Consider the following 25,086-nt stretch of genomic DNA (forward strand, 5'->3'; position numbering starts at 1 on the left):
CTTTGGTACTTGTTGTAATTCCAAGCACAAGAAATCAATAAATCTCATTCACGTTAACAAGCCACAACATACTTCATGCAATCAATCAACAAGCAATTCCAGAAATAAAAACAAATGCCAAACTAATAATAAACGCACAACGATTTACTTGGTTCGGATTGATATCAATCCTACATCCAAGGATCTGAAAAACACCCAAAAAAATTCACTAATAATCAACCAATCAAGATGTGTTCTATACAACCCTCGCGATACGTATAACCACAAACTAACCAGAAGTATAATGGCTTCTATAATCAAGAACAATAAGAACAGATTCTCAGAAGTTCCAGCTCCAAGACAGGTAGCACTTCTATCTTCGATCTTCGATCTTGCTCACAACCGCAAGCCTCTCAATGTTCTTTGAAGGATTTAGAGCACGTTGATTTCAGATCTAAGTCTTTTGTGTGATCTCTGGAGATTAATCTTGCTATTTATATTCGTGTTGTTAATTCAAGATCAAGACTACTTAAACTAACTCTACTAACCAACTAACCACCTTAGCTGACTAAGTAAGTCTAAGCCGTTGGATCATCTTGACTGCCTTTGACCCGATGATTGCAACTAATGCCTTAGTTAACACTATTTTCTACAAATCTCCACCTTTGACTTATTCGATTGCTATCAAGTGAATCCAATGAGTTCCCACTTTAATCTAACTTAGATTACTCCATCAGCTTCAACAAGCTTAATGCATGATCGAGCTTGTTAACCGGTACAACCTTTGTCAAAATGTCACCTGGATTAACCTGTGTGTCAATCTTCATAATTTTAGCCAATCCTTTTGATACAATGTCCCTCACAAAATGTAACCTTACATCTATATGTTTTGTTCGTTCGTGAAATACATAATTCTTCGATAGATGTATCGCACTTTGTGAATCACAAAATATAGAAATACTGCTCTGCTCAAATCCCATTTCTGTCACAAATCCTGAAATCCAAATTCCTTCTTTTACAGCTTCTGTTAGGCTTATATATTCTGCCTCTGTAGTAGATAAGGCAACCACATTCTGTAAATTAGACTTCCAGCTCACTATGTTTCCTCCAAAAGCAAACACATACCCTGAAATTGACCTTCGTTTATCCAAATGTGCTGCATAATCAGAGTCACACTAACCAGTGACTTCATAAGTGTTTAAGGCAGCAGGCTTTGAATAATGAAGCTTCAGCTGTTTTGTTCCCTTTAAATACCTCAACAACCACTGAACTGCCTTCCAATGCTCCCTACTAGGCTTACTCATGAACCTACTTACAAGACCCAAACCATATGTTATATCTGGCCGAGTTGAAACCATCATATACATTATACTTCCTACCGCATTAGAATATGGCACATCCCTCATATGCAAGCTTTCTAGTTCCTCTTGATCTTTCTTCACAGCCTGTAGCTTAAAATGAGCACCAATAGGAGTGCTTACTGATCTTGCATCTGCCATATTATATAATTCTAGTACCTTGTTTATATAATGTTCCTGAGATAAACTCAAAGTCCTGGTCTGTCTCTCTCTTTGAATTTCAACTACCAAAATCTGCTTCGCTGGGCCCAGATCTTTCATTTCAAATACTTGATTAAGTTGATGCTTTAGCTTCTGGATTTCTTTTAAATCTTTGCATGCTATAAGCATGTCATCAACATATATCAACAAATAGATAAGATACTGATCATGTAACCTTTTGAAATAAACACAACTGTCAAACTTGGACCTTTCATAGTTTTGCTGAAGCATAAAATCATCAAAACGCTTATACCATTGTCTTGGATATTGTTTAAGCCCATAAAGAGACTTCTTCAGCAAGCAAACTTGTTCAGCTTTGAGATTAGCTTCAAACCCTCTTGGTTGTGCCATCAGAACATCTAGTTGTTCAAGTTCAAGATCTTGCGTAGCAGTGATGGCAAGTAGAATTCTGATTGAAGTGTGCTTTACTACAGGAGAAAATATCTCATGATAGTCTATGCCTTCCACTTGAGAAAAATCTTTCGCAAATAATCTAGCCTTGTACCTAGGTTTCTCAACCCCTGGGATTTCAGGTTTTCTCTTATACATCCATTTGCATCCAATAAATCTTTTGTTTTCTGGTTTAAGGACCAATGTCCATGTGTTGTTCTTAATCAAGGATTTATACTCCTCTTGCATAGCAATCTGCCACAAAGCACTGTCTTTACTTTTCATTGCTTCTTCATAAGTTGTTGGCTCTTGCAAATCCACTAATTCAGCCATATTAAGAGCAAATGCAGTGAACTCAGATGATGCAAATCTAGAGGGCAGCCTGATTTCTCTTCTGATTTTGTCCCTTGCTAATTTATAATCTTTCAGATTGGTTTCACATTCAGTATCAACACCTTGTTCACCTTTACCAATAGACTTTTGCAGTTCATTTTGACAAATATCATAAGAGTCTTTGGGTGGAAATTGATCTGCTCCACCTTCATCCTTATACTGTCCATTGTTGGATGTTTGACACTGATCTTCCTCCTGAAAAGGCTGCTTAGCTTGTTTAGAGCTGGCTGCTGCTGGAACAGATTTATTAGCATAAAAGACCGACTCATTAAACACTACATCTCTGCTGATAATGCATTTTTGGTCATCTAAAAGCCATATCCTATACCCTTTTACACCAGTAGGGTATCCTAAGAAGATGCCTTTCTTAGCTCTAGGACTTAACTTTCACTGACTTGTATGAATATAACAACACAACCAAAAGTCCTTAAATGTTTGTAGCTAGGTTTAATGTTAGACCATTTATGATCAGGTACCATAAACTCAATAGCAGAAGAGGGTGACAAGTTTATTAGATGACAGGCTGTAGATGCTGCTTCTGCCCATAACTTTTGAGGCAGTCCACTCTCACTTAGCATGCACCTTACTTTGTTCATTATTGTCCTATTCATGCGTTCAGCAACTCCATTTTGCTGTGGAGTGTAAGTACACGTCCTATGTCTAGCAATGTCATGTTTTGAACAGTAATCATCAAACTCATGATTGCAAAACTCTAGGCCATTGTCTGTCCTTAAAGTTTTAATTTTCTTTGATGATTGATTTTCTAGTAAGGTTTTCCAATCTACAAACTTACTAAAAGCTTGGTTTTTAGACTTCAAAAAATAGATCCATACTTTTCTGGAAAAATCATCAATAATCCAGTGATGATTTTGTGTTGTGAGTGGCTGTTTTAAACTTTAGCCTATGAGCTTTCCCAAGCACACAGCTCTCACATAATTCCAGATTCTTAATTTCCTTCTGATTTAGGAAGCCCTGTTTACTGAGCTCTTGCAGTCCCTGTAGACTCATATGACCAAGTCTCTGATGCCACAATAGTGTATGATCTTGGTCAGATGTGATCACATTTACCTCGGATGATAAGGTATTTCCTTGAAGCACATAGAGACCATGTTTTAAGGTATCTTTCATAATAACAAGAGAACCCTTTACCACTTTGAGTGTGTCACCTTGTGCCTTATAGCTCATACCTTTTTGGTCTAAGGTACCTAAAGATATTAGGTTCATTTTCAACTCAGGGATGTACCTCACATCAGTCAGGATTTTAATAGAGTCATCCCATATTTTTAGTTTAACTGATCCACTACCATTAATTTTGCAAGGCTGATTGTTCCCCAGCAGCACATACCCTGTGTATGTTTCTTGAAAGTCATGGAACTAGTCTCTTCTAGGAGACATGTGGTATGTACATCCCGAGTCTAGGATCCATTCATCCTTTGGATCATCAGTGGAAACAGTTAACACTTCAGCTTCTTCATATCCTTGAAGTACATTTGCTGTTTCTGGATTTGGTGTGTCTTCATGTCCTTGATTCATTTTCCTCAAAGGGCAGAACCTTCTAATATGACCTTCCTTTTTACAGGACCAGCATGTTCTTCTTGGCCTTGATTTGGACCTTGACTTGGATCTCCATTTGTTGGCAGATCCCTTCCTTTCTTGTGATCTACCTCTTACATTTAGTCCTTCTCCAGTAGGCCTTAGATGCCTTCCATTTGCCTTTAGATCAAGTTCTTTGGAATAAGCTGCACCAGTGACTTCTTCAAGAGTAAGAGTTTCCTTTCCATACTTTAGAGTATCTCTTAATTGGTCATAGTCCTTTGGCAGTGAGTTGAGTAAAAAAATAGCTTGGTCCTCCTCATCTATTTTTACATCCATGTTTTCCAGGTTTGACAACAGCTTTGTGAACTTATCAATGTTCTCATCAATAGACCTGTTTTCATTCATCTTGTAACTATAGAATCTCTGTTTTAGATATATCGTGTTGGTCAGTGTTTTTGTCATGTAGAGTTGCTCCAGTTTGAGCCACATATCAGCTGCCGTTTTTTCCCTTACTACTTTTCTGAGAATTTGGTCACTTAGGCTGAGAAATATAGTGTTCCTAGTCTTCTTCAATATTTCAAGCTTGTTTTCGGTTGTGTCTGGAATCTTTAATTCTCCTATCAGTGCTTCATCTAATCCTAAGTTTTCCAGGTGTGCTATCATCTTTTCCCTCCAAAGATTGAAGTCGTTCTTTCCATCAAACTTTTCCACCTCAAACCTTGATGTGGGCATAGCTAAAGAGTATCCCTTGCTCGTAGACATTCTTTGATTTGTTCACTCAAGAGAATTGAAGTTCTTGATGGAATTTTTTTTTAGCCGAGATAGATTAGAACACCAGGTCGGATCCTTAGGCCCCAAGATCTTAATCTTGAGGCTCTGATACCACTTGTTGTAATTCCAAGCACAAGAAATCAATAAATCTCATTCACGTTAACAGCATACTTCATGCAATCAATCAACAAGCAATTCTAGAAATAAGAACAAATGCCAAACTAATAATAAACGCACAACGATTTACTTAGTTCGGATTGATATCAATCCTACATCCAAGGACCTGGGAAACACCCAAAAGAATTCACTAATAATCAACCAATCAAGATGTGTTCTATACAACCCTCGCGATACGTATAACCACAAACTAACCAGAAGTATAATGGCTTCTATACTCAAGAACAATAAGAACAGATTCTCAGAAGTTTCAGCTCCAATACAGGTAGCACTTCTATCTTCGATCTTCGATCTTGCTCACAGCCGCAAGCCTCTCAATGTTCTTTGAAGGATTTAGAGCACGTTGATTTCAGATCTAAGTCTTCTGTGTGATCTCTCGAGATTAATCTTGCTATTTATATCCGTGTTGTTAATTCAAGATCAAGACTACTTAAACTAACTCTACTAACCAACTAACCACCTTAGCTGACTAAGTAAGTCTAAGCCGTTGGATCATCTTGACTGCCTTTGACCCGATGATTGCAACTAATGCCTTAGTCAACACTATTTTCTACAGTATGAAAAAAATCCATATTGATATCGTATAGATACCGAAAAAAAATTTGTTATACCGAAAAAATGTATGTATCTTGAAAAAATTTCGGTACGATATGCCAAAATTCCGGTATTTTGATATGGTACGTCAGCCCTAGTTACAACAATGCAGATTAAACCTTTTATAAAAATAAAATTAAAAAAAATTTGCTGAAATTTACCAAGGTTATTAATTCATCCACTGCCAGGTCATCAAACTGGTCCCACCTTAGTGCCAGCTCATCCGAAAAACAGCGGTAAAATGTGTGGTAACCCGACCACCTCGGCTTGACTCCAACGTACGGACATTGCTCCACACTATATAAACCAAATGTTTCATGTCTCCATTTCTTCGTACTGCTCTAACAACCAAGGATTTTATCGTACATCCCATGCTTAATTTAGTAAGTTTCTTTTCCCTTTTGATTCTTGTTTCATCTGTATTATCTAACTGTGTTTTCGATTCATAGTTCCAATCACGAATTCTTTCTAGGAGAGTTTGGATAGAATAGATTGATCGGCTGATATTGAACTTTTTTGTTTGTTTGTTTTGTTCCAGAAAACATATTTTAAATCGACAAAAGATCAAGAACGATGTTACACAACATGGTTCAACCTCAAGAAGAGCAGCTCCCAATTGTAATCGATATCGATTTCATTATTTTGTCCTTCATTTTCAACTTATGTCTCTTCTGAATCGTATCTGATCAGAATATGCATGCTTTTCCTTTTGCTGTTATTTAAATACTCGACCCTCATTACGTGTTTTTACCTAAATCTTTGTAATTGTTCAAAATTTTTCTCACTTTTCCCTTTGCAGGAAGAAATTACAAGCCCCTTTGGAGCTCAACTTTTAGAGTTTTGCGAGTCTGATTTATTTCCAGAAACAGTGCAGGATTCCGAAGTTGCATCGACTTCTAACTGTTGTTACGAAGAGCAATCATCATATCCCGCGAATCATTCGTTTAATAACTCGGATATGAACACATACAATACCATCATGCATATTGACATGAAAACCGCCGTCGCCTCTGCTGCCACGGCCACCACGCCTTCCACCGGCCCCTCGACGCCAACCATCACCACCGCCAGAGACGACTGCCTGTCCATAATCTTCGGCTCGACTGACGATCAGATAGAGAACGACATATCAGATTCAATAGACTTCACCACCCTTTCTCCATCTTTTCCTGCAGTATACCCTTATTCTCAACACATGAGCAATCAAGAACAATTCAACATTTCTTCGATAGGCCACCAGTTTTCATTAGATATGATGGATGGATCACCGCACACGGCGGCTCAACAGTGCGTATCCGAAAGGCAGCAGGCGGTGGTGCCGCCACCAGGGGTGGTTCCCATGATGGCACCATGGCTTCCGACAGCTTATGACGGGGAGTACGGCATGCCTTCTGTGCCATCTTACCTTTCATTAAGATCCTCATTACCTGGTTGCGCACTTCTTGATCCCATGATGGGACAGTATCTGCATTCAAGTGGCATAAATGCAACATTTTCTGCAGAAAATTCTGGGATTTTCGCGGGGGGCGGTTCGCTCATGGGCACGGATCTTTCACATCAGGAACTGGAATTCCAAGGAGAAAATGGCGGAATTTTCATGCCTGACTCCATGCCAAGAGTTTTCAACTACACCTATGAGAGCCAACATCTGGACGTACATGGAGGTCCAAATACAACTCCCCTGACATCAGAGATTTCGAGTTTGGAAGATCCCAACTTCAAGGTGGGAAAGCTCTCTGTCGAAGAAAGGAAAAGGAAAATTCATAGATACATGAAGAAAAGGAATGAAAGGAACTTTAGCAAGAAAATCAAGGTCACCCTTTATCTCTCTCTTCCATATCTATATATATTCATCAAATATGCAAATATCGCATTCTAAAAACAAACAAACAAACAATATTTATTCGCCAACTCTCGAAAACTAAAGATTAAATCTGAAAATGCAGTATGCTTGCCGCAAAACACTTGCGGACAGCAGGCCACGCGTTAGAGGACGATTCGCGAAGAACGATGAATTAGGAGATCTTGGGAGAAGCGGCGGTAGCAACCATGAAGATGATAAAGACGACGAGTTTAGCTTGTTTTCAACTCAAATCCCAGCTGATCAACAACGCAAGGTATGCGCATATAGGCGTTCCACATCAACCTTTTTTTTTCCTTTCGCCTCGTGTTAGATCATTAGTAGATAAAATATTTCCCAGCAATTTCAAAAGAACAAGTAAATCATGATCATACTCATCATATATATGATCAGAATTGTTATAATGATAATGGCTACGTACATTCTAGATGAATTTACTGTTCTAGTACTATTTGGATTCGTAGGTTGCTGTAAGAGAAGAAGATGACATTGACTCCTCGGATATCCTTGCGCATATAAGCGGAGTAAACTCCTTCAAATGGTATCCTATCCAATCTTGGATTTGATCAAGCTATACTTTCGATCAGCAATTTTTGCAGAAACTTCAAATCAACCGGGCCATTTTATTTCAGTGTGATTTTTGTGTACGTACATACCATATAATTGAGTCTGGCATTGTAAAAATCTTTAGAGCTAATCTTCTTAATTAGAGGCAGTGATTATATTGAGACGTGAAATAAACGGTGTATGCAGTTTGTTAATGTGAGACCTCGATTCTAATCATCTAATCTCAGAATAAACAATAATTACGCATACAAGATCTAAGATTAAAAGAAAAGTTTTTTTTTTTTTTTTTTTTTTTTTTTTTACACAGGGTGAGGCGCGGGCGCGCATACAGACCTGCCCGGGCCTCCGAGAAAGGGAACAGAACGCGCGGGCGCTCCTCACCAGGCGCGGGCGCGCATGGCCTGCTGTTTTAGCTCAAAATAAGGCTCCAAAAGTGCAATCCAACACCCGGAAAGGCTCCGACATGATCCAACTAACACTTTTCAACAACGAAGTATTCAATTACAAGAAAGAGCAGAACATGCATCAATTCTAAGTTTCAAAATCCAAAATACAAATCGAGTTCGAATACAAAACATATAAAGTTCGAGTTCTAACATGCTCCAATCTTAAACTAGATAAACATGCTAATTCGACTTCTAAACCGAGTCTCACTTCTACTACTTGCCCTCGAAGCTAACCATGCCTCTTCTGACTTGTTCCTGCCCCACCTGTTGCCAAGTACACATACAAAACAAAGCAACAGCCGGATAACCGGTGAGAACGACATTCCCAGTAAAAGCAACATAACAAGTAATACAAGTAACAAACATGCTTTCAATACAATAACGAAATCAGTAACATCGTAATGAATGCATGTCTTTAAACAGGGATATTAAATCTGATAACGAGGGATTGCAGCTGTGCCTTTGGGATCCCGAGGGTAAGATCACGTAACAACTCACCGACTCTCCCAATCGAGGTGGTGCCACGTATCTCACTCCTCTAGACTTTGAGCAACTATAATGAGTATGCTAGCACCAGACGAAACGACTACGACCTGGGCCACTCAATCATAGTTCCCAAACGTCTAAACAAAAAGGGCGGTTCTGCCCGCTGAAAACAAGATTGGCTCAAGATGAATGCATAACAGAAACATAAAACATAAGCCAAAACAATCAAACAAAACACAAGTTCCTCATGCTAGAACAAGTGTAGATGCAAGTACGTGATTTCAAAAGGGAAAACTCGAGAACCACAGTTCCGAGTATGCTATCCCGCTGCGATGACTGCTTTTACCTTTCAATGCAGTAGCTCCAACTCTGGATAAGCTACAAAAGAGATTGTATAAATAACTACACAATCTAACAACAACAAGGCAACGGTTCAAGGAAAACTCTTTATACCGTTCTTCGTCCAACTCTCGACGAACAATGCTGCTAACACAGGGCTCGACAAACTCCAACGAATAATATAACAGAGCTCTCACTGCAGTGATCGATAATCTGCCTTCAGAAATAAATTCCAACGGCCGGATCGAGCTCGGGATGAAATCTGAAAGCTTGAAGAATTGATTTTTTCAACAATGGAGGAGGGATGCGTGAAGAGGAAGGTGATGGAGAAGAGAGTGGGTCCAAAATCCTTATAAATATCTATAAAAACCGATAATTGCGTTTTAGTCCCTGAAAATCCAATTTTTGCAAAAAGGACCCTGATCAAAATCAAACCGGCTCGAGAACTCTGTAATCTCTGATTAACTCAAATAAATTCAATTAAGATAAAAACGGGGCGTTACAATTCTCCCCCACTAAGAAGAGATTTCGTCTTCGAATCCACAAGAACCATAACTCATAAGATAGAATAAAGAACTAAAGACAGTAAGAAGAACTCACGTCATCCGAATAACTCCGGAAATCGCTGTCTCATGTCAGATTCTGTCTCCCAAGTCGCTTCCTCAACGCCGTGACGGCTCCACTGCACTTTCACCAATGGAATCAACTTGGTTCTGAGTTGCTTTTCTTTCCGATCAAGGATCTGAATCGGTCGCTCAAAATAGCTCAGGGTCTCGTCTAACTCGGCTTCGTCAGGCTGAAGGATATGAGAAATATCTGGTTGATACTTTCGCAGCATAGAGACGTGAAAAACGTCGTGAATACCAGATAAAGACGGAGGAAGTGCAAGTCTGTAGGCAAGATCGCCTATTTTCTCGAGAATTTCGTACGGACCGATGAATCTCGGAGATAACTTTCCTCTCTTACCGAATCTGACGGTGCCTCTGAACGGAGAAATCTTAAGGAATACACGGTCTCCCTGCTCAAAACTCAGAGGTCGACGTCTGACATTCGCATACTTCGCCTGTCTATCTTGAGCTGACTTCATTCTGGTCTGAATGATCTTAACCTGCTCTGCCATATCTCTAAGCATCTCCGGTCCCAAATCTGGTGACTCGGACAATTCATCCCAAAACAACGGAGATCGGCACTTTCTACCATACAAAGCCTCAAAAGGCGCCATACCGATACTCGCTTGGAAGCTGTTGTTGTAAGAAAACTCGACAAGAGGCAAAGAATCCTGCCAACTAGTGCCAAAGTCTAGCACTACCGCTCGCAGCATATCCTCCAACGTCTGGATAGTCCGCTCTGACTGTCCATCTGTCTGAGGATGATAAGCTGTACTCAGATGCAATCGAGTACCAAGTGCCCCCTGAAGACTGTGCCAGAAGTGAGAAGTGAATCTAGGATCTCTGTCTGAAACGATCGACTTCGGCACACCATGCAATCTCACAACATTGCTAACATACAACTCAGCCATCTGATCATGACGATACGTCATCCTGTACGGAATAAAACACGCAGACTTCGTCAATCGATCGATCACTACCCAAATAGCATCGCATCCTCGAACGGATCGTGGTAGCTTCGTGACAAAATCCATAGAAATGTGATCCCATTTCCATTCAGGAACAGATAGGCTGTGCAAAAGACCACCTGGTCGCTTCCGCTCTGCTTTCACTTGCTGACAATTCAAACACCGAGATACAAATCTCGCAACATCGTCCTTCATTCTCTTCCACCAGAACTGACTCTTCAGATCGTTGTACATCTTACGACCTCCAGGATGAACGCTAAACCGACTGCAATGAGCCTCTCGGAGAATACGCTGTCTCAACTCCGAAATATCAGGCACAACAATACGATTATTCACGAACAAAACATCATCTCTAACCTGGAATTCAGACTGATGGCCCGATCTGACTTTCTTTACTGAAATCTGGATGCTCGGCTCAGACTTCTGTGCTTCTCTGATTGCAACAAACAACTCTGGCTCGGCTTGAATAGCAAACACTCTAATAGTCTCCCTATCTGTTTCAAACTCTAAACCAGAAGTGCAACAATCATCGATCAACTGGGAAACACCCATAGTAGAAAGAGATAAAGAACAAAGCTTTCGGCTCAAGGCATCTGCAACTGCATTAGACTTCCCCGGATAGTACTTGATTTCACAGTCGAAATCCTTCAACAGATCTAACCATCTCCTCTGTCTCATATTCAGCTCTGCTTGAGAAAACAAGTACTTAAGACTCTTATGGTCAGAAAAGATTTCGAAAGATTCACCGTAAAGATAGTGACGCCAGATCTTCAGAGCAAAGACGATCGCAGCTAGTTCAAGATCATGGACCGGATAACGAGTCTCATGCGGTTTCAGCTGCCTTGATGCATACGCCACCACATGCTTATGCTGCATAAGAACACAACCCAAGCCTCGGTTAGAAGCATCACAATAGACTGTGAACCCTCCAGTACCCTTCGGAATAGAAAGAATTGGAGCACTGGTCAGTCTCCTCTTTAGATCAACAAAGCTAGCCTCACAATCTGGAGTCCAGAAAAAAGGCGCATTCTTCTGAGTCAGCTGGGTAATAGGCTTGGAAATAGACGAGAAACCCTCGATGAAACGACGGTAATAACCAGCTAAACCCATGAAGCTTCGGATCTCAGGTACTGATGTCGGTCTAGGCCAATTCATAACCGCTTCGATTTTGCTGGGATCGACAGAAATCCCATCTTCAGAAATAATATGACCGAGAAAGACAACTTGATCTAACCAGTTCGCATTTCGATAGCTTGGCAAACAACTGCTCAACTCGCAAAATCTGCAAGACGATTCTCAAGTGCTCTGCATGGTCAGTACGGTTCTTCGAGTAGATAAGAATATCATTGATGAAAATAATGACGAACTCATCTAAATAACGCTGAAAGATACGGTTCATCAAACCCATAAAAACAGCTGGAGCGTTAGTCAAACCGAATGGCATGACTATAAACTCAAAGTGACCATACCTCGTTCTGAATGCGGTCTTAGGAACATCTTCCTCTCGCACTCTCAGCTGATGGTAGCCTGACCTCAGATCAATCTTAGAGTAGACAGAAGAACCCTGCAGTTGATCAAACAAGTCATCTATTCGGGGTAAATGATATCTGTTCTTAACTGTAGCCTGATTCAATTGGCGGTAGTCGATACAGAGCCGCATAGAACCATCCTTCTTCCGAATGAATAGAACAGGAGCACCCCAAGGCGATACACTAGGTCTGATGTATCCTTTGGCAATCAAATCCTCAAGCTGCTCCTTCAACTCTCTCAATTCAACAAGTGCCATACGATAAGGAGCTTTTGAAATAGGTTGAGTACCTGGCACTAAGTCAATGCTGAATTCGACTTCTCGAATGGGTGGCAATCCAGGAACATCTTCCGGAAACACATCAGCAAAATCTCTAACCACTGGTAAGTCAACCAAAGCTGGGCTAGATTTCAGTACATCAACCGCATAAACCAAAAATCCTTCTGCACCTCTCTGTAACAAACGAGTCATAGATAACACTGAAATCAAAGGAATTCTAGATCGAGAACCCTTACCAAAGAATTTCCACTCGTCTGCCATTTCAGGTCTGAACCTGACAACCTTTAGAAAACAATCAACTGTCGCCCTGTACTTGGTTAAAGCATCTATCCCGACAATACAATCAAAATCTGACAGTCCAAGTACAATACAGTCGAATTCTAACCAATTTCCCTCAAAACAAAGTTCACAGTTCCTGACTAGTCGGACAGAAACAATTCCTCCACCCAAAGGTGAAGTAACAGCTACTACAGTAGGCAACAATTCAGTTGGCAAAGCATGCAATAACACATATTTCTCAGAGATAAAGGAATGGGAAGCACCTGTATCTATCAAGACATGAGCAGAATGACCGAAAATCAAACATTTACCTGCTATGACATCGTCAGGTACTGCCTGAGCCTGATCCTCTGTCAATGCAAAGACTCGTGCTTGCTGTCTCGGAGGCTGATTTGCACTAGAGCTACCTCCTTGTCTGTTCTGCTGTTGCTGGGGTTGGAAAGAGTGCACTGCAGACGACTGCCTCTCCGGCTGAGCTGCAGGTCTAGACGAACTCCCACTCTGAGCTCTATCTCTATTACGTTGAGGGCACACTTTAGAGAAGTGTCCCGGTTGCTGACATGTGTTACAACTGCCGAAGACTCCCACACACTGATCCGGTGAGTGTCTTCCTCCACACCTGCTGCAGTACAAGGATGATGACCCAGAACTCGGTCCTGAACCGAATTGCTTCGAACCACTGGAACTGGACAAACTGTTCCCCTGTCTCTTGAACTGTTTACCTCTTGCCTTGTACTGATCCTTTCTGTTTCCCCCACTGTTTCCACCTTCATACCTCTGCTGCTGGTTCTGATGTTGAGGTGGCTGATTCTGGTACTGAGATGGTTGGTTCTGATACTGCCTCTGCTGCTGAGGTGCCCCCTGATTACCTCTTTGCCTCCACAAGCCTGCTTCTGCTCCCTTTGCGTAATTCATGGAATCCGCAAAGTTGCTAGGCCTGTTGGTGTTAACCAACGTGAAGACATCGGGGTTCAACCCGTTGATGAACTGATCTGCCTTAGCTTCTTCATCTCCGGCAATTAGCGGTGCAAAACGCAACAGACTATCGAACTTAGCCACGTACTCTTCAATGTTCAGATTCCCTTGCCTCAGATTTGCAAACTCTGCTCCCTTATCCTTACGATACAAGATAGGGAAAAACCGCTTATAAAACTCAGATTTAAAAAGAGTCCAAGTAACCTCTGTACCTCTACTCTCAATTGCTTTCTTTGTCATGATCCACCAGCTCTTAGCACCACCACGCAGCTGATGAATTACTAACCTGATTCGGCGGTCATCTGTGTAGTCAATGGAATCAAACAACTGATTCATATCATCCAACCAACTCTCACAGTCAACTGGATTTCTGAACCCATCAACAATGGCGGATTGAACGACTGAAACCTCTTCAACAAGGTTTCCATAGGAGTCGCTGAAGCATCCAACTGATCAACCTCAGTGCTAGCTTGCTCAGTCGCAGGGATAACTGGTGGTGTGTTTCTGTTTATCACTCGACGAGGACCCATCTGATAATCAAAGGTTAGCACACGAGATATCTCAATTGCTACCGTCAGTGCCCTTACAACCGCTTGGAATACCGAATACCAGTCGAGAACAGAAACAGTTATATCTCAAGTAGATCATGCTTTATTAATTTAAATCACACAACCATGTAATTCAAATAATTCTCAAACAATAAAGCATGCTCGCATGGAATTAAGTACACAATTAAATAATTCAAACACATGCGAGGAGTCATTGCACACAGACTCAATCTACCCCGCTCACTCTAGTTCGACCAAGAATCTTAACGCTTTGATACCACTTAATGTGAGACCTCGATTCTAATCATCTAATCTCAGAATAAACAATAATTACGCATACAAGATCTAAGATTAAAAGAAAAGTTTTTTTTTTTTTTTTTTTTACACAGGGTGACGCGCGGGCGCGCATACAGACCTGCCCGGGCCTTCGAGAAAGGGAACAGAACGCGCAGGCGCTCCTCACCAGGCGCGTGCGCGCATGGCCTGCTGTTTTAGCTCAAAATAAGGCTCCAAAAGTGCAATCCAACACCCGAAAAGGCTCCGACATGATCCAACTAACACTTTTCAACAACGAAGTATTCAATTACAAGAAAGAGCAGAACATGCATCAATTCTAAGTTTCAAAATCCAAAATACAAATCGAGTTAGAATACAAAACATATCAAGTTCGAGTTCTAACATGCTCCAATCTTAAACTAGATAAACATGCTAATTCGACTTCTAAACCGAGTCTCACTTCTACTACTTGCCCTCGAAGCTAACCATGCCTCTTCTGACTTGTTCCTGCCCCACCTGTTGCCAAGTACACATACAAAACAAAGCAACAGCCGGATAACCGGTGAGAACGACATTCCCAGTAAAAGCAACATAACAAGTAATACAAGTAACAAACATGCTTTCAATACAATAACGAAATCAGTAACATCGTAATGAATGCATGTCTTTAAACAGGGATATTAAATCTGATAACGAGGGATTGCAGCTGTGCCTTTGGGATCCCGAGGGTAAGATCACGTAACAACTCACCGACTCTCCCAATCGAGGTGGTGCCACGTATCTCACTCCTCTAGACTTTGAGCAACTATAATGAGTATGCTAGCACCAGACGAAACGACTACGACCTGGGCCACTCAATCATAGTTCCCAAACGTCTAAACAAAAAGGGCGGTTCTGCCCGCTGAAAACAAGATTGGCTCAAGATGAATGCATAACAGAAACATAAAACATAAGCCAAAACAATCAAACAAAACACAAGTTCCTCATGCTAGAACAAGTGTAGATGCAAGTACGTGATTTCAAAAGGGAAAACTCGAGAACCACAGTCCCGAGTATGCTATCCCGCTGCGATGACTGCTTTTACCTTTCAATGCAGTAGCTCCAACTCTGGATAAGCTACAAAAGAGATTGTATAAACAACTACACAATCTAACAACAACAAGGCAACGGTTCAAGGAAAACTCTTTATACCGTTCTTCGTCCAACTCTCGACGAACAATGCTGCTAACACAGGGCTCGACAAACTCCAACGAATAATATAACAGAGCTCTCACTGCAGTGATCGATAATCTGCCTTCAGAAATAAATTCCAACGGCCGGATCGAGCTCGGGATGAAATCTGGAAGCTTGAAGAATCGATTTCTTCAACAATGGAGGAGGGAGGCGTGAAGAGGAAGGTGATGGAGAAGAGAGTGGGTCCAAAATCCTTATAAATATCTATAAAAACCGATAATTGCGTTTTAGTCCCTGAAAAATCCAATTTTTGCAAAAAGGACCCTGATCAAAATCAAACCGGCTCGAGAACTCTGTAATCTCTGATTAACTCAAATAAATTCAATTAAGATAAAAACGGGGCGTTACAGTTAATAAAACGGCCAGTGTTGTATTTGATGTTGTAACACTAGAAACAACACAGTGCAATGAAAATAAAAGCGCAAATTAAGGTAGTGTTTGCAACCCTCTAAAAATAAGTGATTAAGGGAATCTTTATAATCACTTATTTTTAGAGGTTGCAAACACTACCTAAATAACACAAAAAATTAATTTTGCAGGAATATAAAAACTCGTGCGGGTGCCTTTAGGGGTGGTTCGATACGGTATATTGATATTTTCAACAAATATCGCATACCGTACCAAAAATTTCAATAACGAAAAAATCGATACTGATAACGTATCGACATTTTTTCGGTATATCGAAAAGTCGGTATACCAAATTTCGGTATGACATAAATCCATACCATTCTTATCGAAAATTTTTTGTATACCGAAATTCGATACGGTATCGGTATGATACCGTCTATACCGATATTTTTTTTTAAAAAAAGTCTATAATTAAAATATATTTTATTATAATTTTTTCTTGTATATAATTAAAATATATTTTATTATAATATTTTTTCGATATTTCCGTATACCGAAAATACCAAAATTTTCCAAATCTTATACCGATACCGATACCAATACCAAAAGTTTCCGTACGATATCATACCGTACCAAAATTTTCAGTATATACGATTTTTTTTGATATGATATATGCGGTATGACGACAATTCGGTATTTTTCATCAGTCCTAGGTGTCTTATGGATAAAACATCACTATAAAAGAATAAATATGTAACACCCGAAAGTTTTAAAACGAAAATCCGCATGCATAATTAGGAGAAAAATTAATTATTAAAAATAAGGGTTAAATGTATTTATGTGTTATTATGTGATTTATATGCATGATTTAATTTATTTTAGCATTTAACCCGCAATATTAGAATTTTTGATTTTTGAGAATTTTATTTATTTGATCGCGTAGACGGTATCGTGGACGGACGAGATACCAATATTTTTAGCCAAAAATATTTTATGAGTTTTATGAACCTTAAAATAATATTTTAAGATATTTTGTCAAGAAAATTTTAGTATTTAATTATATATTTATTTAAGGATTGATTTTTAGCCAAAATTAGTCCATGTATTGACTTTTATTAAATTTTAAAATTAGCCTATTTATTTATTTCGGGATTTAAGGATTTTGTATCAGATTATCATTATTATTAAGAATTTTAAATATTATGTTTATGGTATAATATCTATAATATTAGTAATATCTATTATTAAACCTTTTATCTACCAAAATTTAAAAACCCAAGCAATCCCTATAACCGATTAACCTCATCAGCCGCCTCCTATCTCCTTCTTCAACCTTTCTCACGCCTCCTTCACAGAAATCACAGCCCATAGCCGATCAAGCCTTATTCTTGGAGGACTTTTGGTCGTTCGTCGTCCCGGAGTCTCGTACACGCATCAACTAACGTCAAATAAATTCAAGGCATGTCTAAATATTTCACTTGGCCACCATATGAGCTATTAGTCATGCATGGTGTGTTTATTTCAGATTTCATATGAATATTTCGAAATTATGCAATTTTATTGATGTTTGATGTATGTTTGGGTGTTTTCTTATCATGGCTCACGTTTTCTTCAGCATGGCTCGGTCCAGGGGCTTGGGGCTCGGGTCAGAGGTGAGTTAGGGTCCTAGGAACGGAACCTTGGTCGGGCTAAGGGCTGGAGTTGGCTGAGTTCAAGGCTGGGAACCGAGTTTGGTCAAGTGTGCAGTTTTAGGGTTTGAGGGAAGGAGCTGTCGGCCTCCTTGCATGGACCATGGCTCAGGCTGAGCCATGGTGGGTTGGGACTGCCTAGACATGGGATACGTCTGGGCAGTGGTGCTCCGGCCAGGGGCGGCCGGAGCAGGGCGGCAACAGCCACTGAATGGCTGCTGCCCGCCGCCGAAGGGTAAGTCAAGGGGAGATCAGGTTTTTGGGTTCTGGGGAGGATCTGGGTCGGGTAAGGGGCCTGGGTCAGGTTAGTAGGGTCTAGGGTCGGGTCAGGTCAGGTCGGTCAGGGTCCGGGTTAGGTGGGCCGGGCTCGAGTCTTTTAATTTTTAAGTGTTTAATGTTTTAATTGGTTTTTGGGCCAATTAATTAGAAATAAAATTATTTGGGCTTCCAAATAATTTTAATTGGGCTTTCAAAATTATTTTTAAATTAGCCCAATGATTTATATGGGCTCGTGGGCCCATATAAATTTTTGGATCAGTCAGTGATTTTATGGGCCAGTCCATGAATTTTTATGAATTAATTAGTTAATGGGCCTAAATATTTTTATTTAAGCTCAATAGCATTTAAGTATTTTATTTTAGTAAAAATTATAATTTTTAAAATTATTTATTTATTATGGGTTAAGTTAGATATTGGGCTTTGAGTTAGTTAATGGGCTTAGTTGAGTGACCTGCAGTCTGGACCAAAACCATGAAAAATCCCTAAGTCCGAAATATATATTTAATTATTTTAGTGCATGAAAATATTTTAAGTATAAGTATGTATATTATAAAAATTAATTAAATATATATTCCGGACAAATTTTCAGTGCATGGATTCATGAAAATTTTATATGGTTATGATTATGTATGTGTTGAGCAATAAAGAATTTTCTTGATGGAACTTGAAATAGTGTGACACAGGGGTGGTTATCCACCATATGAATTAAGCGGTAGTTTACTACCATAGGAGGTGATTTATCACCGCCACGTACGTTGGTTCAGGAAACTGATCAGTCGGCACAGTTTAGGTCACACTTACGGATGAAACCATAGACTGCTTCAAAATATAAGTGCTCAACTATGTTATGTATGATTATGATTAAGGATTATGTTTATGCTTATGCTCAAGTTTATGATTAAGATTTTATGTTATGTTGATGATGATTATGAAGTTTTTCCATGCATGCATGATCATGTATATGTATTAGTATGTTGATGTGTAAATTATTTTAACCCTTGTTATTCAAGATTAGATATGTTGAGCCCCTAGGCTCACTACGCTTATATGGTGCAGGTGAGTCTGATGATGCATATTTAGCTCCTATCGGCGGTGAGGATGTATGAGCTCACGGAACAGTGACCCCGTGACCGATGATGAGTTTTTAAGTATCATGCACAAAAACATTTATTTTATTTGGTTGAGTTTTAAACAATTTACATTTATATTATTATTCCGCACTTGTGAGCTTTGACTTATGTAACACTTAGCATTACTTTTATTTCATGCATGATAATATTTTTAGTAAGTATTTAAGTTATTTTTAATTAGTAATATTTATCATTTATTTTGAGTTACATATATGTATGGGCATATATGTTTAGTCTTTTTTTAAAAAAAAATTTCCGCATTTAGTAGTAGTAGGCGTTTCATTTGGTATCAGAGCACGGTCCTTGGAGGGTGTCCATCTGCCACGTGAAGCTCAGAAATTTTACTATCGGTCTGTAAGTTTTTAAATGCTTTAATAAGATTTATTAGGAGCTTATGTATTAGTTTAAGAATTTCATACTTAGTAAAACTTTTGAGCCCCTAGTTATGCATTGCGATTTACGTAAAGAAACATGTGGTGGTACAGAATGCCTCCGAGACAGAAGAATAGACGCGGGGGACCTCCACCTCCACCTCCACCTCCACCTCCACCTCCGCAGAACCCTCTTACAGCATTGGAGCAGGCCAATGCTAACATGATGGCTGAGATTACTGCTCTGTTGGAGCAGCAAGCGGCATATCCGAGGCTTTTCCATGAGGAGGACGTGGCTGAGCGGTTTCAGAAGAAGGGACCGAAGGAGTTTTCGGGTACTACCGATCCGTTAGATGCTGAGGAATGGATTCGATCCCTGGAAACCATCTTTGATTACATGGGGATTACTGATGCTGACCGGGTCAAGTGTGCAGCCTATATGATGAGGGGAGATGCAGCCCTATGGTGGGAGGACGCTGTCAGGGGAGTACACCTTCCTACCTTGACTTGGGAAGAGTTCAGGCGTACCTTCTATGCCAAGTACTTCACGGAGGATGTGCGCAGTCGCATGGTCTGAGAGTTTATGAGTCTCCGCCAGGGGGACAAGTCAGTGGTGGAGTATGTGAGGCAGTTCGAGAGGGGCTGTCACTTTGTGCCCTTGATTGCAGACAGTGCACCTGAGAAGCTGAGGCAGTTCGTTGAAGGATTGCGGGCTGACGTCAAGCATGATGTTTGGATGATGGACGTCACTACTTATGAGGCTGCAGTCAGCAGAGCTTTGCGTTCTGAGGAGGGCAAAAGGGAGATTCAGAGAGAGCACCAGAGCAAGAGGCAATTTCAGCCAGGGTTTCAGAAGGCGACTTCGCAGCCTCCTGCAAAGAAGCAGTATGCAGGGCCATCTAGGGGCCCAAATCAACAGAAGACACAGGGTCAGCAGCAACAGCAGAGGGACGGGGCCCCTAAGACTGGAGGAGTACCGTTATGCCTGCAGTGTCAGAGGCCACACACAGGGCGATGTTTAGTGGGCTCTAATGTATGATCATTGCAAGGAGCCAGGACATCTGGCCTACAACTGCCCGAGGAGGAAGAACACCACTGGGAGGGTGTTTGTCATGCAGGCTGAGGAGGTAGACCCAGATACCTCCTTAATCACCGGTATTTCCTAACTTCTTCTTTTAAGAAATTTTTGGGGATTTACTACATGATTGTTTGCTTATCGAGTTGTCTGATTGCATGATTAGAGTAAGATGTACTTTTTACTTGTGTTTAATTAAGAGAAATCTCTTATAACTTTTATTTGGGAGAGAGTAAGTTTAGTATGCAATTGTTGGGATTTTTTGCATGTAGGAAGAATCCTAGTAGGAGGAAACTCCACGTATGCGTTGCTAGATTCAGGGGCCACACATTCGTTTATCTTCCTGGAGTTTATCAGATGGATAGGCATTAGGCCCGAGGTTTCTGAGACAGGGTATGATGTGACCATGCCGTCTGGACAGATTCTGTCTAACACTAGTATCTGCAGAGTTTTGGAAATGGAATTGCAGGGGCGTACCATCAGAACAGATTTAGTGGTCTTACCATTGACGGAGTTCGACTTGATATTGGGTATGTACTGGTTGGCGGTCAATGGAGCAGTGATTGATTTCCGGCAGAGGACAGTGGCAGTGAAACCGATGGAAGGCGACCAATTTGTTTTCTTTGCATCCCAGAGCAGTGGAATGTCGCACATGATTTCTTATGTACGTGCAAGGAAGTTGCTGAGACGTGATTGCCAGGTGTTTCTCGCCAGTGTAGTCACATCAGCAGAGCCATCTGCCAGTTCCCTAGCAGAGATAGAGGTGGTTCGTGACTTTTCAGATGTTTTTCCGGAGGACGTTGCAGGAATTCCACCAGCTAGAGAGGTGGAGTTCAGTATTGATCTGATACCAGGTACTGTGCCGATCTCTAAGGCACTGTATCGACTTGCTCCTACTAAGATGAAAGAGCTGAAGGAGCAGATTCAAGAATTGTTGGAGAAGGGCTTTATTCGCCCTAGCTTTTCTCCTTGGGGAGCACCGGTGTTATTTGTGAAAAAGAAGGATGTCAGTTTCTGTAAGTTCCAAAAAGTCCACTAGCATAATCACGGTTAATTGATTAAATTATATGATTTAATGCATGTTATTTAGAATGTTTAATTGCTATGTTTAATTATGTGATTAAATTAAATGCCTGAAATTTTATGCAATATGTATGATTTTAAAGTTTTCATGTTGGAATTAATCTTGGGTCGCAGGAACGAGTTTAGCCTTGAAGCGAGTAAGAAAATATTTTTTTAATTAAGTTTAAAGGTATGCAGTGTATTTTTATTGGGAGAGTACAAATTTTAAAGGATTTTAAATGTAACTAATGGGCCGTGTTGGAGCCCATTAGTCACAAAAGAAATAAGCGTTCAGATTTCTTTTCTTCTGAACTCTCATTTTTGAACGCTCTCTTTTCTTTCAAATCTCTCTCACTCGAACACTGCATCAAAGCTAGGGTTCTTTGACTTCTCAAGGCTAGATCGTTCCGCCATCCAGGTTAATCCCAATCAGACGATTCAGACAAGTTTTTACTGTTTTTTTTAAAACCCATTCAAGAATATATGTATTTTTTTTAGGTAAAACCCTACGTGTTTGATTGATGATCTATGCATGTTTCTAGAAAATTTTATGAGTATGTTGCTTGATTGTGATACGTGAAGCATTCCTGATGTGTTCGGTTCATGTTTATTAAGTTTTGAAAGATGTGAATGCATTATATCAGATTTTTGGGTAAAAGTAGTTATGAAGGTTTTTGACTCAAAATCTTTGAATGTTTGATGTATTGGTACAAGTTATTTTGAAATTTTGATGTTGTTGAATGGTATTTTTGATGGAAAATCGTCCCTAAGCAATGTGGTTTTGAAAAAGTGCAGAAAAGATCAGTTTTCGGAAAAAGGAGTCGCGATGGCGCGCCCGCGCTGCCAAGCAGCGCGCCTGCGCCTGAGTCGCGCAGGACTGCGCACAGGAGGCACGCCCGCGCTGCCAAGAAGCGCGCCCGCACTTTTGCGAGCGGGCACGCTACAGGGGTAGCGCGGCCGCGCCGCTGGCTCGAACTTCCCACCCCATTTTACGAGTTTTTGAGTCCTAAAAATCATGATTTTGATATTTTAAGATATTTTAATTATTTTTAAGAATGTTCATGAAGAATGTTAAAGTTTTCAGGGTCCAAAACGGACGGAATGCCTCACGTGAAACGGTCAAGTTATGTATTGCATGATTATGTGATTTTCTCTTGAAAGCTAATTTCTCATTAAATGTTTTGAAGGAATTTAAACATGTAGCATCACGAGAAATTTTATGAGCATGTTACGAGGTTTATGAAAATGATATGATATGATTTGATAAGATGAATGATATGATACATGAAAAATATTTTGATGAATTATGCGTCTTGTGGTGATTATATGGGGTATGCACTTCGGGATGAGCTCCGGAGCGGCTATCCAAACATGGCTCATGGGATGGTTATATGGGATATGCACTTCGGGATGAGCACCGAAGCGGCTATCCAAAGAATGAAAGTTTACGGGCGTAATGCCATATGCTTGTTGATCAACAGGAAACCATGAATGGCTCGTTATGACGGTTACCACACTACTCATACTTCATCACCTCAAATATTTTTATGTTATGGCTACATCAAAGTTATGTTTATTGCATGAAAGTTTAAGTTAATGTTTTTCTTTTAAAGTAGAAAATCCTTTTTCTGCCTGTTCTTGCTGAGTCTTTCGACTCACTATACTTGAATGGTGCCGGTAACGATGATGTGGATGCTTACATTGATGATTATGTGACCGGGAATGAAGAAGAGGCCGGGATCGGTCCAACGGGCAATGCATGAGTGTGAACGCTTTAGCTTGGGAGATGTTTTAAAAACATTTGTTTTATTTTTTACTTGATGAGAGGCAAACAAGTTTAATTTTCTTTAGTTGTTGGCCATGTTTGGCAAAGATTTTTAGATACTATTTTATTATGTGAAATTTCTATATGCTCCTTTTAATAAAGAAGATGATGCTTCCACAAAATTTTTATTTTTACCAAATTTAAGTATGTATGTTTGAGTAACGTTTCGATTATGAAATTGGGACGTTACAGCTTGGTATCAGAGCAGTTCTCTATGGGTTTGTCGCACACATGCATTCTCGCCACGACCCTATGCTTCGTCTTCATGTCTGTAAGTTTTATGTTATGGATTTTTTAAGATGTATGATAATGTTTTTGATTTATAGTGTATGCATATTGAGTAGGATGTTATGTTTAAATAACGTAATTAAGCATGTGTACTGTATGGACATCAGGATCATGGCTAACCGTAGGAATCCGAACAATGAGGACAATCAGAACAACCAGTTTTTGGCTGGGTTGGCGACTCTGTTGCAAGAGCAGAGTAGAGCCCAAGGGGAACAGATTCAACAGTTAATCCAAGCACAAGCGGGAGGACGGAATAACAATCAGCCGCTATTAACTAATCCGATCTTTAAACAGTTTAAGATCTAGGGCCACAGGAGTACAAAGGAGGGGCTGATCCCCTTGTAGCCGAGGAATGGGTGCAGTCAGTGGAGATTATTTTTGACTACATACAGCTCACTGATGCAGACCGTGTGAGGTGTGCCATCTTTATGTTCCGTGATGATGCATGAGTTTGGTGGCAGGGAGCCCGTTCTACTGTGGATATGACTACATTGACTTGGAATGGATTCAAAGACGTGTTCTATGGGAAATATTTCACTATCAGCACCAGGACTAGACTTGCTAGAGAATTTCTGGAGCTCCGCCAAGGGAGCATGTCCATTGCCGAGTATGTGAAGAAGTTTGAGAGAGGGAGGTACTTTGTGCCCATGATTTCGGGCAATGCTGTAGAGGAGTTAAAGCATTTCACAGAGGGACTGAATGCCACTATTCGACGAGATGTCATATTGAGTGGGGCACAAACGTACCGAGCAGCAGTGGATGAGGCTATGTTGTCAGAAAAAGATGGGAATGCTATTATCGAATAATCGCAAGCGAAGAGGATTAGTTACCAAGGGAGAGAGCAGCAAGGGTCTAGTCAGAAGAGGTCGTATCAAGCTCCAGCTCAAAGGAGACCGCAACAGCAGTAGCGCCAAAACCTCAATCAGGCGCGACCTCAGGGACAGAATCAACCGAACGCCAACGCTCCAAGGCCGGCGAATGCACCTATCTTTCAGAAGTGTGGGAAGTCACACTCCGGTCAATGCATGCTTGGGACCAATACTTGTTTTCTCTGCAAGAGGCCAGGGCATTTTGCCAAAGACTGCTCGCAGTCAAAGGAGCCTGTCAAGGGAAGAGTGTTTGCTATGACTCACGATCAGGTTGACCCAGATTCTGCAATTGTCTCAGGTATGATTCGTATTGCTGATTTACCTGCATTCGTGTTGATATATACAGGAGCTACGGACTC

At 40.5% G+C, this 25,086-nt stretch overlaps 1 protein-coding gene across 2 annotated transcripts; it reads left to right on the top strand.

The window, feature by feature from the left end:
• Window positions 1-5,753: 5,753 nt before the first annotated feature.
• LOC140867334 (uncharacterized) lies at window positions 5,754-7,966 on the top strand. Of its 2 annotated transcripts, XM_073272411.1 has the most exons (5): window positions 5,754-5,782; window positions 5,938-6,017; window positions 6,199-7,212; window positions 7,346-7,516; window positions 7,725-7,966. In XM_073272411.1, the coding sequence occupies exons 2-5, from the start codon at window positions 5,973-5,975 to the stop codon at window positions 7,824-7,826; spliced, it is 1,332 nt and encodes a 443-aa protein (XP_073128512.1). In that variant the 5' UTR covers window positions 5,754-5,782; window positions 5,938-5,972; the 3' UTR covers window positions 7,827-7,966. The 2 variants fall into 2 exon arrangements, with proteins under 2 accessions (XP_073128512.1, XP_073128510.1); XM_073272409.1 differs by lacking the exons at window positions 5,754-5,782; window positions 5,938-6,017 and having other exon boundaries at window positions 6,077-7,212.
• The last annotated feature ends 17,120 nt before the right edge of the window (window positions 7,967-25,086 follow it).

This window comes from Henckelia pumila, chromosome 4, assembly GCF_033568475.1.
Source record: "Henckelia pumila isolate YLH828 chromosome 4, ASM3356847v2, whole genome shotgun sequence".
In the NCBI taxonomy this organism is placed as follows: Eukaryota; Viridiplantae; Streptophyta; class Magnoliopsida; order Lamiales; family Gesneriaceae; genus Henckelia; species Henckelia pumila.

Bases quoted from the DNA above. Each gene is read 5' to 3' on its own strand.
- LOC140867334 (XM_073272409.1), top strand. From the start codon at position 6,097: ATGCTTTTCCTTTTGCTGTTATTTAAATACTCGACCCTCATTACGTGT. The intron at 7,213-7,345 runs GTCACCCTTTAT...CTGAAAATGCAG, and splicing joins ACTTTAGCAAGAAAATCAAG to TATGCTTGCCGCAAAACACT. The intron at 7,517-7,724 runs GTATGCGCATAT...TTGGATTCGTAG, and splicing joins CAGCTGATCAACAACGCAAG to GTTGCTGTAAGAGAAGAAGA.